The sequence below is a fragment of the Macaca thibetana genome, chromosome 13 (genome assembly GCF_024542745.1).
Source record: "Macaca thibetana thibetana isolate TM-01 chromosome 13, ASM2454274v1, whole genome shotgun sequence".
In the NCBI taxonomy this organism is placed as follows: Eukaryota; Metazoa; Chordata; class Mammalia; order Primates; family Cercopithecidae; genus Macaca; species Macaca thibetana.
The window spans coordinates 18,858,509-18,873,963 of record NC_065590.1 but is presented as its reverse complement, the minus strand read 5'-3'; the positions used below and the strand labels follow the sequence as shown (position 1 = coordinate 18,873,963).

The window sequence follows — 15,455 nt, the reverse complement described above, 5'->3', positions numbered from 1 at the left end:
TGCTTCAGGTGACAGAGTTGGGGATAGGGACACAAATATGCCCAGGCCTGTGGTCTAGAGTGGAGCGATAAACGCAGCCTAGTGAGCACACAGACACTTGTGGAATGCCCCTGCAGCCCTGCAGGGCTGGTTACGCAATGACGTCCCCAAACAATGCCTGCAGACATGACATCTTCCTGCACCCACAGGCACCCACCTGCCCTCGGCCGGCCGGCTGTGCCTCTATCCTGACATTTCCTTCCCCAAACACCCCCAGCTGGCACCAACCAAACAGTCCCTGACTGCCGGGCTGCAGGTGTAGGCTGGGTGCTCCCTGGTGTGCAGGGATCCCTGAGTTGCTGAGAGAAACGCTTGCTCTGAGCATGTGTGCGCAGCCGAAGAGGTGGCGGCAAGGTGGGCGGGATGGTGGACCCTGACATTTCTCCAGAGCTCACCCTCTCATGTCAGGACTGGAGCTGAAAGCCAGCATCCAATCAGCCAGACCCCACAAGCCTCCTCAGGTTCCGAAGTTCCCAGGGCCACCAGAGCATCTACAGGGAGACGCTTCCCACGAGACCGGTCAGGAGAATCCCAGTTGCTAGATCGTTGCCCAAGGAGCAGGAGGACATGGGGATTTCAGACTTGCCTACAGGCCACCCAGGCCACCAAAGGGCAGCAGCTCACTTCCTGACATTGGGCCTCTTCCCTGTGCTCAGAGCTCGGCAACAAGGAATGGAGCTGCCCTTTCAGCAGAAGGGAGAGGGGCGAAGACCCTCAAATCACAAATACAGGCAAGGGTGAGCTAGAATTTCCAGAGTGGCAGCCCCGTGGCCGACAGACCTTGAGGGAGTGTGCTTGTGGCAAAAAAGGAAAAGGATCTGTCCCAAGAGCAGCTGTTTTATAAAAGCAATGCATGGCTCGTGTGGAAGCCAAAGGAGTGGATCTCACAGAAGTGGAGCAGAATAGAGGTGGGGAAGGAGAGGCTGGTTAACAAATACAAAAGTCCAGCCCGGCAGGAGCGGTTGTTCTGAGCTCTAGCACCCAGACTACAGCTGACAATAATGCACTGTGTATTTCTCACAGCTACAAGAGAGGATTTGGAATGTTCGCTACACAAAGAAGTGATACATGTTTGAGGTCATGCATATCATAATTGCCCTGACCGGATCATGACACTTTGTATACATGTATGGAAATTTCACTCGGTACCCCATAAATATGTGCAATTATTATGTGTCAACTGAAAGAACCAACATCTAGCTTACTTGGTCTGTTTTATCCACAATTCAGTGCCTCTGCCCTTGGGCAAGACAGAAGGTGTGCTAAGACCAGAGGGGGTGTCAAACGGGAGGTGGTGGGCCTTGCCATCCCTGGCTGCCCCCGCACACGTCTCTCACCTCTGCTTGCTGCCACTGTCACTACCATACAACCTACAAGAACAGGTGGGCAGATCCGGTCCCAAAGTGCCAACCTTGGGTAGCACTGGGTGTGGCTTGAGGACAGCTAATGAAGGCACCTGCAGAGCTTGAAGCAGGGGTTGGGTAATAAGCCCAGGTTGTTCTGCTATTTTTCAGGAGAGTCAGAAAAATCGCCATGGGAAACAAGCACCTACTCTGCATTACCCCTAAACGCTTGAAAAAATCCATCCCAGAATCACACAAGTATGCATTTCGATATTATTAGCATACCAGCATCCTGTTGAATGCACGTGATGTCTAAAAGAGGTTTGGGCAAAACCCAGCATATTAAAAGGAAAAGAGAGCGGCCTGGGCTAATCCTCTTCCACTCCTTCTGCTGTTACCAGCTGTGGGTCCACAGACAAACCCTCGAGCCTTGCAGGGTGGTGGGTGGGGCTGGGCACGGTGGGGCGCGAGCAGGCCCAGGGGCCTGGGCTGGAGATGCAGCCCTGGTGCAGCCCCCAGGACAGGCACTGGCACCCCCTGCACCTGCGTGCAGGTTCTCCTGGGCCGGGGTCTACGCCTGTCTACTGAGGATTAACTCCTCACTAACCAAATATACAGTGTCTGGAGCTTTCCCCCCGTTCCACTGTGTGCTGTGTGTTTCGGTTCATCTGCCTCTTGGGATGCCTGTTAAGTGGAAGGTGCTCCATGGGTCTCTGTTGGGTGGCCAACTGCGGGTCCATCTCCCCTCGTACACTTCCATGTGCACCCGAGTTTTGAATAAGCAAAGCTGGGGTGTTTGATAAAAGCTGGTATGAACTGCAGTCCCAGAAAACAGGCAAAAATGTCCATATAAGGCCTATATTAAAGTGAAAATGAGGCCAGGCCAGGTGGCTCACGTCTGTAATCCCAGCACTTTGGGAGGCTGAGGCGGGCAGATCACGAGGTCAGGAGATCGAGACCATTCTGGCCAACATGGTGAAACCCCATCTCTACTACAAATACAAAAAAATAATTAGCTGGGGGTGGTGGCACACACCTGTAGTCCTAGCTACTCAGGAGGCTGAGGCAGGAGAATCACTTGAACCCACGAGGCGGAGGTTGCAGTGAGCCGAGATCACACCACTGCACTCCAGCCTGGGTGACAGAGCAAGAATCTGTCTCAAAAAAATAAATAAATAAACAAAGTGAAAATGAGCAGGGACTGGTTCTGCCTAGCTCGCCGTGGAGTTCGAGGCAGCGGTGGTGAAAATGAGCAGGGACTGGTTCTGCCTAGCTCGCCGTGGAGTTCGAGGCAGCGGTGACTCCGGGAAGCGTCCTGCCAGGCACTGTGTTCCCCTTCCCCAGGAAGCCTCAGCCAGCCAGAAGCACATGGCCGGAGGGAGCTACGCCTCCATTCACAGCCACAATAGCTCATATGGGGGCCTTTGAGGTCTGTTAATCCACACAATTTGGAACCTCACCAGTATGCATTAGAGGCTGGCTGGGGTTCTCTGCAGAGGGTAAAAGATTGCGTTTTTAGGAATGATCTGTTTATTGACTCTTACAGCTGTCGACAAGGGGTCCCAGACTGTGGCACTGGCTGTGTACCCCCTAGTGGCAGATTCTGAACTGTGGGCAGACTCAGCAGAGACTCCCTAGCTGCTCCAAGTGGGATTCCATGGGAACCTGCTAGAAATGCTGAGTCTCGGGCCCACCGGGACCCGCTGTGTCAGAATCCACTGCTCAGCGGGTCCCTGGAGATGTGTGCGCAGTCAGGTCTGAGAGGCTCTGCGCCAGGAGCAGCTGAACGCTGGTGTCTGGGAGGCTGGGAAGCCCGCATCACACCTGAGGGGAGGTGCTTGCTGTTTCGCATCACAGTAGGGCACCCAGGCACGAGAGATGGAAACCATGGAGTACGCAGAGTAGCAGAGATTTCTCCAAAAAGGCCAGCCTACTCGGGCTTTGCCTCGGGGGCCTGCATCACCGATGATAAGAAAACAGCTGCCAGGCTATTGCAATCTTAACCCTCTGACCGCTATTTATTTATTTACTTATTTAGAGACAGAGTTTCGCTCTTGTTGCCCAGGCTGGAGTGCAATGGCGCAATCTCAGTTCACCGCAACCTCCACCTCCCAGGTTCAAGCGATTCTCCTCCTCAGCCTCCTGAGTAGCTGGGATGACAGGCATGCGCCATCATGCCCAGTTAATTTTGTATTTTTAGTAGAGATGGGGTTTCTCCATGTTGGTCAGGCTGATCTTGAACCCCTGACCTCAGGTGATCCACCCGCCTAGGCCTCCCAAGGTGCTGGGATTTCAGGGGTGAGCCACTGCACCCGACCCTGACCATTCTTTCTAGGGAGGGATTTCTGCTGCCCAGTGTCCCAGGCCCTGGGGCGCCCTCTCGGGTCTGAACCGTAGCCAGGCCAGAACCGGCAGTGTAGGTCGACGAGGCTCCGTGGTGCACCCGCCCTCTCTCCGCACTAGGAAGCTGCCTCATGGGGAGGCCTTCTGCCCAGTGGTTCCCAGCACCCTGAGTGCATAGCTGACTTCCCAGCCCTGGATCTCCGCCTGGAGCTTCAGGCCATCTCTGGGTTAGCTATCTCGGTCTGGATTTCCCACAGTCGCCTCAAATTCCACACACAGAGTCTCTATCTTCCCTCCACCTCCCCACTAAGCACCCTCTTGCCCCTGCCTTCTGCAGCTGAGCAAGTGGCACCATGTCCACATGGCCAGTCACGGAGACACCTGAGTGTCCTCTTCTGAATCTCTTTCCCCTGCTGTGTGCCGTCTGCACCCCTGGTCAGTGAGGAAAATGCAGGCCAGCTCACGGGCTGTGGAGCCATGCCGCCTGCTGGGCTGGGATACTTCATCTCTGGTCAGTGCCCAGCGCCTGGCCCTGGAGTGGGCACTCCACATGCATCGCCCATGCCATCACACCTCTCCTCCCAACAATCATGTCCCCAGTCTGCAGATGAGAAACTTTCCCAGGGGTGATCACTTGTAATGAAACCCAAGCCTGATGCTGGACCCTATCTTCCTCCCTATTACGCCAGGGCAACGTGTTGACCTCGCTGCCCGCACTGTCATTACAACACAGATCCATTTATGCAGGATGGTGCAGGGAAAACAGAAAACCAGAAAGCTCTGGTCGCCCCAAGTACGTCTTGCTCTGTAATTTAACTGAAAAATAACCGAAGGCCTTTTCATCTCTTTTCACCGGACTACAGGGCTCCACAGTATTGCAGTCACTGAGTACAGGCTCAGAGCTGGGGGTGAGCATGTTTTAATCCAAGGTGACAACCAACCCACAGCCAGGACTGATCTACAATCTGACGTCTGTCCTCTTTGATTTCCCTCTTGTTACTTGGCAACCCCAGAAACTGGAATGATTTTATTCCATTTTAAAGGAAAATATACGTTGCTTTTTCATTTCTCCTCAGGATTATTTGAGGGCTGCATCACATTAATTAACACCCTGGGGCACTCACGATGTGCTTCTGGGTGGATACGGTGGGCAAAATTGCCCCTGAGCCACACAGCAGCCTGGGCAGTGGGCACCACTGGGAGCTGCCCTGGGCAGGAGAGGACATGGAGGCTCCGGGAGATGAGATAATTCGTTTAACTCAGGCACTGAAGCTCCAGAGCAGGCTCATAACCTACCCTAGTGGTTCCCAAACTTGCTAAAAATGTACATTCTCTGGTTCATCCAGACCTGATGAATCGGGGGGGGGGGCCAGCAATTGGAGTCATAAGAAACCCCCATGGTGCTCCCCTGAGAATCACCCCCCTGAAACCCTCTGCTTCACAGAGATGCAGAGAAGCCGCCATCTCTTTTAGGATAGGAGGTGATTGCACTGCACAGGTGCCTCAGCGTGGGGTTCGAGTCCAGGAGGTGTGGGGGAGCGCTGTGGGCACTCCTAGGCTGGGGAGACCCTGGCACTGACCTGGGCTCACTCCTGGCTGGTGCCTCCCCTGCAGCTGCGACCCATTGTCTGCTGCAGCTCTCCTAAGGTGTGTGTCATCCTCAGTCAGGGGCTCTTGGCAAGTCTGACTGTGGTTTGCATAATCCACCATTTGTTGCTACAGAGTACCAAGGATGTGAATTTCGTTTGGCGAGGGCCCAGGTAAATCAAGAAAACAGAGGGGAGGAGGAGGTGCTCTTGACCACAACCATGGGTTTGAGGAAGACAGGGCCTGCTGGACCTGGGCAGCTAGTTGGCAATTTCGGACTCCTGATGAAATGTTTCCTGAATCCCTGGCTGTCCAGGGTGAGGCTGCTGACGACGGTCCTGTGTGTGGGTCTCAGTGACTCCACGGGGCTTTCTAGCTCTGACGTTTTGCTGACTGCTGGGCAGGTGCCCGGGGTAAAAAGATCTCTGGATTGAGACCAGTGCAGGCCCAGAGGTGGAGAGCATCACTCTGTTTGGCATTCACACTGAGGCCCCGACCCAGGCAGGGGTCCATCCACCCCAAGGCCTAGCTGGCCGCATCTCCCCATTTCCCAGATGGGCAAGCTGAGGCCTGGGGCCTTGCCCAAGGGGCTTCTAACGAGAACACAGCAGGACTGTCTATTTCTCCGCTGATCTCCCTCAGGGCTGGATTCTAAGGCCCTACCCCAAGGCCTTCCTGGGAGCCGGCTTTCCGTTAAGCAGGCCAGGGCAGGAGGTGGGAGTGGGGTGCGCTCGTCTTTAAAATCTTCAGGACTCAGGGGACTGTGCTTGCTTTCCACATGTGACAGACCTCACTGCTGGACTTAGAGAGGCGCCCCTGCCGCAACTCGAGTCTATTCTGGCTGCCACATTGGACACGGAAGGCTGCGCCGTGTGAGAGCTCTCGAACAGAAGGGCCCCTGAGGAGGGCTGCTCTTCTCCCAGGTTCCACAGGCAAAGATGCTTTTCCGAATAGGTAGGGAGTGTCTGACATCTTTCCAGACTGGTTCTTCATCCCACAATGATCTGGCCTTGAGTCAGCCTAGATCCCCACAGAGGACACGTGGGCCATGGCAGCTGGCTCCACCATGGGTCAGGCTGGCAGCCGAGCTGCGGCCTCCTCTAATTTGTGAATTAATTAGCATACGGCTGGCAAGGGAAATGGTTTTGAAGATGAGCAAACCCACTGGTGCAGGGCTCATGCACTTCAGTGATTTGGAAGGGACAGAATGGCTCTCCCTGCAGCACAGCCCACAGCACAGAACCCTCCTCCTGACTTGACCAGAAGGAGGGAGGACATGCTGCACCCCATTCCTGCTCCTCCCTTCCTTCCAGCGTGGTAAGATGCAGGCCCTCTTTCTCCTGGACAACATTATTACGAGACACGGGGGTAGTGGGGCCTTACGAAGAGCAAAGAGAGGCAGGGTCCCAGGGTCAGCTGCTCCTCCAGCCTTGAAGGAGCCAGAGGGTGGCAAGTGCTCCTGCAGCCCGGGACCAGACACCCAGCTTCCTCCCAGCTGCCTGTCCTACCTGCCTTCGTCTCTCCCAGACCACACATCCAAGAGTCCACCCAGCACATTCCTCTGAGGCAGAGGTACCTGGCCCTTCCTCATAAACAGATGCCCATGAAAGCCAGACTGAAAGAACAGGACAGAAACACCCCAAGGCAGGATTATAAACTCCTGAGACTGTTAACATGTGCTTTGTGGAATCGGTTTCATGAATTGTGATCACATTTAGATTTTCCTTGGCCTCATTCTCACCTAGCGCTTCGTAGTACTTTGCAAAATAGTAGTACTTCGCCTCTGTGATCTCCTTGGTTTTTACAATAACCATGTGAGATTGGTAGGTCAGATGTTAGTACCCCCACATTACAGATGAGAAAACCGAGCCTCATGGAGGTTAAGTGACTTGTCAGGTAGCCGGTGGCCAACCTGCACTAGCACCTCAGCCTCTGACTCAAGGCTCAGCTGTGGCAGACCTCCCTGCCTTCATAGACCTGTCTAGACAGGCCACAGGCACACTTTCACTAATGCTGTTACTGTGATTCACCTTGTCCAGGTGCCAGGACCGGCTGCTTCCTACACCCTCTCTAGTGAAAGAGACCCGTGCTGAACAAATACCGTGCTGGTGGGAGGACAAAGACACTCACATTCCTTGGTGTTGGGGGGCGCCAGGAGGCAGGAGTAGCAGACCATGCCGTAGATGTTCCTGGGTCTGTTCTCCAGCATGTAGTAGCTATGGGGGAGAGACAAGACAAAACAGAGACAGGTGAGCTGGACAGCACGCAGGCAGGGACTGGCACAGAGAGCACGGCGGCCGGTCTGCAGGCCCACAATCCAAGTTGGGCATGAGGCCACGTCCAGTCAGCCGCCCGCTCTGTCCACTCAGTTTCCTTGGGGTTTCAGCCTGTATTAAAATGGAGCATTCTTTTAACAATATTGAGCCGCCAGTGTGGGCCTTTCTTTTAATCTCAGCCCCTTTCTGGTTCCTCTCTCTGGTGGCTGTGTTTAGTGTGTGTGCCATCACCATCATCCACCAGAAATATCCCTGTGCCCCCACATGTAGGCCCTGCTTAGCCCCCCAGGGGTCACACCAACCAAGGCCAGACCCTCCTGGAGGAGGAACACGCCCTCGGTGGGCGCCCTCCCCAGAGCCTGCAGCCTGCTGGGATTACGGGCGTGAGTGTGCCTCTGGGACACGTGGAACTCCCAGGCCATCTGCATTGCTGCTGAATGCCACCAGAGTGCAGTTGCAGGAGACAGACGGTTGTGCTGTCCAGAGAGGTCAATGCAGGTGGCCCTCATGACAGCCGGCAACACAACCAGGTTGCAAGTACCTCCTCCTCAGGAAGCACTTTACGGAAGACACCCTTGGAAGAGCAAAGCCTTTACGCTGGGGTTGCACATACAGCGCAAGGAACAAATCATTCACAGTAGCTCCGTTTGAAGTCCTTCAGCTCCCAGTGATGCTCCATTTTGTCTTTCAGCTCCCCGATGTCACAGCGCCAGCCCCGTGGCTATATGACGGCTCAGGTCCTGCTCTCAGGGGTCTGCCCTGTGCCTGTGCTCCCTGCGGCTGCCCCACTCCCAGGCACAGCCTCTGCTGGCACCACCCTCTCCTTGGGGCTCCCAGCTCGGGCGCCTTCCCTCTGCAGGCTGTGGCTCCTACCCTAGGCTGGGCCCATTTTCCATAAACAAATGCTCAGTGGAGAGCGTGGAGCCATTTGTCACAAGGTGAGAAGTTGATTAAATAACATGAGTGGCGCCAATGCTTTCCCTATTGCGATTCAAGAGCTGGGATGAGAAGGAATATTTCCATGACTGTTTTCTAATCTCTTTTTTATTAGCCAGGCCCCACAGAGGCCCCTGCTGATGGTAGTGCTAAGCAGCAACCTGGCGCGGGGGTCTGTGGGCTCCCGCCTTCCTGAGCCTGGACTGTTACCAGTAATGTTAGGACCATAATTGCCTGCTCTCCCTCAAAGCCCTTTATCCTCAGATCCCTGTGTATCTTGTAAACATTAATTAACCAATCTCAAAACACCTCCCAGAGAAGCCACGACAGCCAGTTTTACAGCTAAGCCTCTCGCAAATCTACCTTCTGCCCTCCAGAAGCCACCTCTTTCTATGAGGCAGGCCAAGGCACGTGTCTGCCACCTGGCCTTGTGAGCTCACGGGCATGTGGGCCAGACCAGGTCCACCTGCAGCTTTCTAATGTCCCCAGCCCAAGCTGACACTTCTGAGAAACATCTCGGGCTCCTAGGCAGCCCCCTACTCCCCATCTCACCTCCTCCGTGCGTCACCTCCTCGTCCCTCGCCTCCTCCACCTTTTCTCATTCTGCCTCCAGGCATTCTCTCTCCCACCTAGGGGGATTGGTCCCGCTCCTGGACTCGGAGGCCCTCCAGGGCAAGCCTTGTTCACATCTATATTTCCTTGGACCTTGTGCTAGGTACTGAGGAAGGATGGTTCTCTGTAAACACTGGCTGAATGAATGAATGATGCCAAGTTCTTCTCTGTGGAACCTGGATGCTGAGGTGGACAGAGGCCCCAGAAGGCCTCTCTGCCCATCCTAGTTCACACCCCAGGTGCCGGGCTTGCTCTCTGTCATGGGTGATGCTCCACGGCCACACGGTGGGTGCAGAACACCCGGCCGTAGGATGGGTGCCCACTGGGGCCACTACATTCTGAGCATGGGGAGGGCGGTGGCTCTGTCCCACAACTGCGTCTTTGGCTTGTCCTGGGAACCCAGGCACCTTCTGTCACAGGCTGGCCACCCTCATCCGTGGGGGTCATGTGCATGGGTACAGCTATGCAACCTATCCAGTCACTCAGTTAAGGAATATTGAAAGGTAATAAACTTTTTCTTTTTTTTTTTTCCCTGAGATAGAGTCTCCCTCTGTTACCCAGGCTGGAGTGCAGAGGAGCAATCTTGGCTCACTGCAACTTCCGCCTCCCAGGTGCAAACAATTCTCCTGCCTCAGCCTCCCAAGTAGCTGGGATTACAGGCATGCATCATGATGCCTGGCTAATTTTTGCATTTTTAGTAGAGACGGGGTTTCACCAGTTGGCCAGGCTGGTCTCGAAGTCCTGACCTCAAGCGATCCACCTGCCTTGGCCTCCCAAAGCATTGGAATTACAGGCCTGAGGCACTGTGCCTGGCCGGTGATAAACTTTTAAAAACACATTGGCTCCAAGAGGCTGTTATGAAACTGTGCTTCCTCACCCCGTGAGTGTTCAGTGCCTCCTGACAAGGAGAAGCCACCGTTTTCTAGCACGTACTACTGCACACAACATTTCTAAATGTTAGGTTCTCTCTGTGGGACTAGCCTAAACTCCGCACGGTGTGGCTTACACCTGGGTCTCTCATCCTGGGCTGCACAGCAACGAGGAACACGTGCCTGTCTTTTTCTGCCTGAGCTTGTCACCAACCCGAAATCAGGTGTTCATTTAGGGATCTCTGGCCCAGCTACAGAGTGTCTGCTCCCTTCGTCTTTCTGGAAAGGTCTAATTTCCTACATTTTGATCCATATTTGGCTTTCTTCCTAGGTCCCCCGACCTCTGTTCTATATCGGTTGATTAAGGTGTACAGCCCAGGACAAGAGTCAGTTTAATTGGGTCCCCTACGATCTGTTGTTTAGGGACGGACTTTCTCTCAGTCAGTAGATATAGATTTTCCCAGAGAGTTCCTTTCTTCAGAACTCTCATGCCTGTAAGGGACGCCGCAGGTTCCCAGATGTTCATTTTCCTCCAGCCATGTTGGTGTGCAGAACGAGTGCAGAGCCGCTGTGTCCTGCCCCCTGCCCCTGCCATCCAGAACCACGGCTGGCGAATCCTCCGGGGTGAGAAGGCGCCCTGGAGAGGTGGGGAAACGTAACCTCTCTCTCCTGCTTTCCTCCTGTTTCGGTTCCCAGGTCCTCCCACAGAACCTCTTCCCACAGGAAAGCCTCGGGTGCTGCTCATTGTTCAGCGAGTGTCCTGGCCACACAACCGGGAGGGCGGAGCATCAGGAGGAGTACCTGCCAAACCAAACCACAGGCAGCGGCCGGGGCCCAGGACACACTGGGACGAGGCAATTCGCATCCGTAGCCTGACAGCCACTCGGATTCAGGAATGAACGCAGCCTTTCATGGAGCTAGTCACACCGGTCTGCCAAGACTCCTGTGATCCTCCTCTGTGACACAGCATGACAGCCTCACAGGAGGAAGTGGGGCCTCCAGGGTCCTACCGTGGAGAAGCCTTGTCTGCAGTAGAGGGGGCGGCATGAGCCCCTAAGAGGAGCTGGGATTCGGAGGCAAGGCGGGGGCTTTCAATTTTGGTGGCGTTGGGACTGGCAGCGATGATTTGAGCAGACACAGCACATCGTGGAGCCAGCCTGGAAACTGTTCCCATCGTCTGCACCCCTGTGCAGTGCGAAGGCACTCTGAGGCGCGTGCTGAGGGTGTCTCTGCACTGGGTCCCTTGCCTGCCCAGCAAGTGTGCTGGGCCTTGCTATGTCCTGGGTGCTGAGGGTGGTGTGGACTGAGCAGGTCACTGTCCCACGGAGCAGGGCAGGAGGCATCAAGATTCCAGCACTGGAAAGAATGTTAAAAGCCCAGAGAGCAGCCTGCCCACTAATTCTGCAGATGGCCGTCCACATTCACCTGAATCCTTCCAGAGGCAGGGAGCTCACCACCCTTCCAGCGTCCAACTTCTTTAGACATTACACACTTTCTGGTAAATGTATCAGAACCAAGCACGTTGTCTTCAGGCCACAGAGTCAGCCCTGGCCTTCGAGTACTGATGGACACCTTCTCGGATCTGAACCATAGCCAGGCCAGAGCCAGCAGCACAGATCAGCGAGGTTGCGTGGTGCACCCGCCCTCTCCCTGCAGGGGGAATTTGCCTCCTGGGGAACTCTTCTACCACAGCTGCTCCCAGCACCCTGAGTGCGTAGCTGACTTCCCAGCTCTGGATCTCCGCCTGGAGCTTCAGGCCGTCTCTGGGTTAGCTATCTAGGTCTGGATGTCCTACAGTCCCCTCAAATTCCACACACACAGCCTCTATCCTCCCTCCACCTCCCCACCAAGCACCCTCCGGCTCCTATCTTCTGCAGCTGATCAAGTGGCACCATGTCCACACGGCCAGTCACGGAGACACCTGAGTGTCCTCTTCTGAATCTCTTTCCCCTGCTGTGTGCCGTCTGCACCCCGGTCAGTGCTCTCTTTCAGGGGGCTCTCAGATTCTTCCTCTCCTCTACCCCCAACGCCTCTGCTCCAGCCCTCTCCCTGCCCACAGCACCCCTGGTCCCAGGGCTCTAGGCTTTCCGTGCTCAGCCATGTCCCTCGCTGCTTCCAGAAGGACGTCCTGCTGTGTCCTACCTGGCTCAGCAGTCTGTGTGCTGACCTGCATCGGCTTCAAGCTGAAGGTTCAAGTCTTCAGCGGTGGTTTCCAGAGCCTGGTTCCATCTGGTCCCTGCCCTCCTCCCCGGCTTGTGCACACCTCCAGGTGTGCAACTCTTGCTCTGGCCACAGGGACCCAATCAGAGTCCCAGGCGCTGCCCAGCTGCCCAGCCCTCTGAGCTCTGGCGTCAGCATCTCCACCTGCAGGCCTCTGTCCTACTTCTTAGCCTAACTCATCCAGGTATCACCTCCACAAATCTCCCAAGACCCCTGCTGACACTACCTCCCCAGCCATGAGGTGAGAAGTCCTTCTGCAACTCCTAAGACACTCTGAGTGTGCCTTATGCACTGAGCTGTGGTCATCTCCCCCATCCCCACCGGCCTCATCACTGCCGCCACCTCTCCCACCTGTACCAGCTGTACCAGGGACACCACCACTGCTTTTATTTTTAGTCTCTATTTGTAGCCTTTGCAAAGCATTATGCGTTGTGGCCACTAGGGGGAGGGAGCAGCAATAGCCGTGGCTCAGGATTTTCTGGGGATTGACGGTGTATTTTCCTGGTCCCTGGCAGAACTTGCTGAGGCGTCCTGCCTGGAAAAAGGAAGATTTTCTTTCTCTCTTTCAGGCTAATTGCATTTTCAGTTTTTTTTTTTTTTTTTGGAAAATCTCTGATGCATAATCATTTTGGTGGGATTATAGTATCATATGACTCAAATATTTTTATTGATAGCGTCCCCACAGTGTTCCCAGAATACTAAAAATACTGCTTTTGCATGAACTTTTAGTTTTCTTTTTCCCAAAGTGTTTCACATGTGTTACTCTACTGTAAGTATTCAAGCAATTTGCTTCCTTTTGGTGGTCAGAAGATATTAGGATGGTTAATGGCCACTTAGGAGACACAGAGGCAGAGCCTGATGGGCTGCCTGTCCACCGCAGGGGCCAGGACTCTCCGTCCTGGATGCTGCCCCTTGCGGGACAGGACCAAGGCCAGGTGTGTGGCTGCACTGAGGCCTGCAGTGTCCATGACCCCCTGTTCCCAAGGTCCTTGCCCATAGCCCCTTGGGGTTTTCTGCAGAAAGCATCCCCGGGTTTGCCAGGAGGGCCTGTGCTTACCCAGGAAGACAAGGGCCACACTCGGCGTCGTTCTCCATGTCCCCCGGCGTCAGCACGGTGGCCCGGAAGAAGCCCTCACAGTCTTTGTGGCGCCTGCATATCTGGTAGCCTCCTTTGGAAAATTTCTCCGCCGGGCAGGGGACGCAGCCATAGTCCTCGTCTTTGGTGCCGTAACCACAGGACTGGCCGGGGGAAGAAGAGAGGAGACACAGGTAGGTGCAGCAGCCAAACCACACCGACTCGGCCCACGGTCCTTGGGCAGTGACGTGCCGGCTGTCTCCGGAAGCTACTCTTGCTGGGCCTCGGTTTCCTGGCTTGTCCTAACTGCAAAGCCCCCAGGAACCAGCTCACGCTCCGGGTTTGTCCCTTTCCTTGCCACTCTCTAGACGCTGCCCCTCTTCTGAGCCTCCCTGAGGTGAATTCAGCGAGCTGCTGGAATGCCCAGGCAGTGCAGGTAGCACTTGGCATCTAACTTTCCTCAGCTTGCTACAAGAACCACACGCTGAAACCCTGGAGGTTTCCCTTAGTGCTTAGCTTGCCCAAAGGAGGAGGGAGATGCAGCACTCAGGAAAAAATGTACTAGTACTGGAGAACATTTCAATCCTGCTTCCAATCAGATGACCTGATGCTCGTTTAATCAGGGTAGAGTGGGAAAGTGGTCCTTTAAAAACATTGCAGAACTGCTGAAAAATCTGTTTACGAATGCTCAGCCGGAGAGTGCCGTTCCTGGGCTCACGGCAGCTCTCGCCGTCAATCTCAACGTCCAGGGAGTGTCACTGGCTGGTTTGATACACCCTGGCGACCTCTCACACAGCCATGCAGGCTCAGGGCACCAATGCCGCAAGCAGGAGGCCTCCCCTGAGAGCGCACGAGGCCCCAGGAGGGCTGGGTCCTTACCAGGTAGGGCTCCTCCCCTGGCCCGCAAGGGGGGCACTCCTGGCACAGCCCCGTAGTCTGGTTGTAGTATTCGTTCTCGCCGCAGTTTGAGTATTCCGCTCGGGCCGAGCACATCAGAGACACCTGCCAACAAAGAGGGGTGTTGTGGCCTCCATATCTCCTTAGAAACATGTGTGACTCCCCCAAGAGCCCAAGGTTGACATAGGAAGGGGGTGCTGTGTGGTGGGGGCTCAGTCTGGGAAGGTGCCAGCTTGTGAGTGCTCACTGCTGCTGAGTCTCCAGTGGCTCCTGGTTGATCACCTGGGCACGGCCAGCCCCCACCAGAACCACCCTGCCTCACCCCTGCTGGCCAAGCCTCGTCCCACCATCAAGGCCTGCTCTGAATTCTCCTCGTCAACGCACTTGCCAAGGTCATGGAGGAGGCGCCCCTGTCCCCCACTGAGCCTCTAATACAGTGGCTCCTCAGAAGGCCGGCATGTCCAGGAGGATGGGGGTGGGGGTCTGAGTCGTTCAAGTCTTTCTCAGCTGTGCGGCCCCTAAGCATGAGCTCATCACACAGACACTGGGCTGTGTGTATCACACCACAAACAAGCACTCAAGAGCGTTTATATCCTTGAGACCCTATGAAGGGAGCTACCAATGAAATCAATCTAACTTCAGCCTGGGGCCGAGTTCCGTGCTTTGCAGGCCTGGTTTCATTTCAGGCCCTCAGAAGAACCCTGTGAAGGAGGGACTATGACCAGCATTCCCATTTTACAGCTGAAGAGGCTAAGAAACGGTCCAGCCATCACCAGGATGAGGGCGCTGTGAGAGTGAGGGGCTCTGACCACTTACCACCAGGACGGGGAGCCAGGGCGTCTGCGTGTAGTCCCCCACATGGGCCATCCTCTTCCAAGGGCTTACCTGAAAGACACGCATCATTAGCTGGGCACTGGCAGTAGCCCCCCAACCGGGGGTCCGGCTACCTGTAATTTAAACCCACTGGATATAAAGTGCCTTCCAGCAAACAGAGGGGAAACTATACATCCTAAAAGAAAAGGCAGACGTGAAGCTGAAGCTGTACCCATGCCATTTGAGCTGATTCTGGGGCCTTCCCAGCCTCGTGGCCACGCCCAGGAGGGAGCCTTAAAGGAGGCTGGGAGCACATGGAGGGCCCACAGTTAAACCTGAGGTTAGTAATTGTTTCTCGTGTTCAGAGGGTTTGGAGAAACCCAGCCTTACATGAGCTTTAAGTCCGGAGTCCTCTAGGCCAGTCCTGGCCTTTGGGCCCCGGACA

At 55.1% G+C, this 15,455-nt stretch overlaps 1 protein-coding gene across 1 annotated transcript in view; it reads right to left on the bottom strand.

Moving 5' to 3' along the window:
• Positions 1-15,181, bottom strand: part of EDAR (ectodysplasin A receptor) — a 43,381-nt gene extending 28,200 nt beyond the window's left edge. Inside the window, exons 1-4 of the mRNA XM_050753160.1 lie at positions 15,014-15,181; positions 14,180-14,302; positions 13,283-13,464; positions 7,443-7,528 (exon numbers count right to left, since the gene is read on the bottom strand). Of these exons, the coding sequence (XP_050609117.1) occupies positions 7,443-7,528; positions 13,283-13,464; positions 14,180-14,302; positions 15,014-15,100 (478 nt within the window). The 5' untranslated portion in view covers positions 15,101-15,181. The remainder of the gene's footprint in view (positions 1-7,442; positions 7,529-13,282; positions 13,465-14,179; positions 14,303-15,013) is intronic.
• Positions 15,182-15,455: the final 274 nt, after the last annotated feature.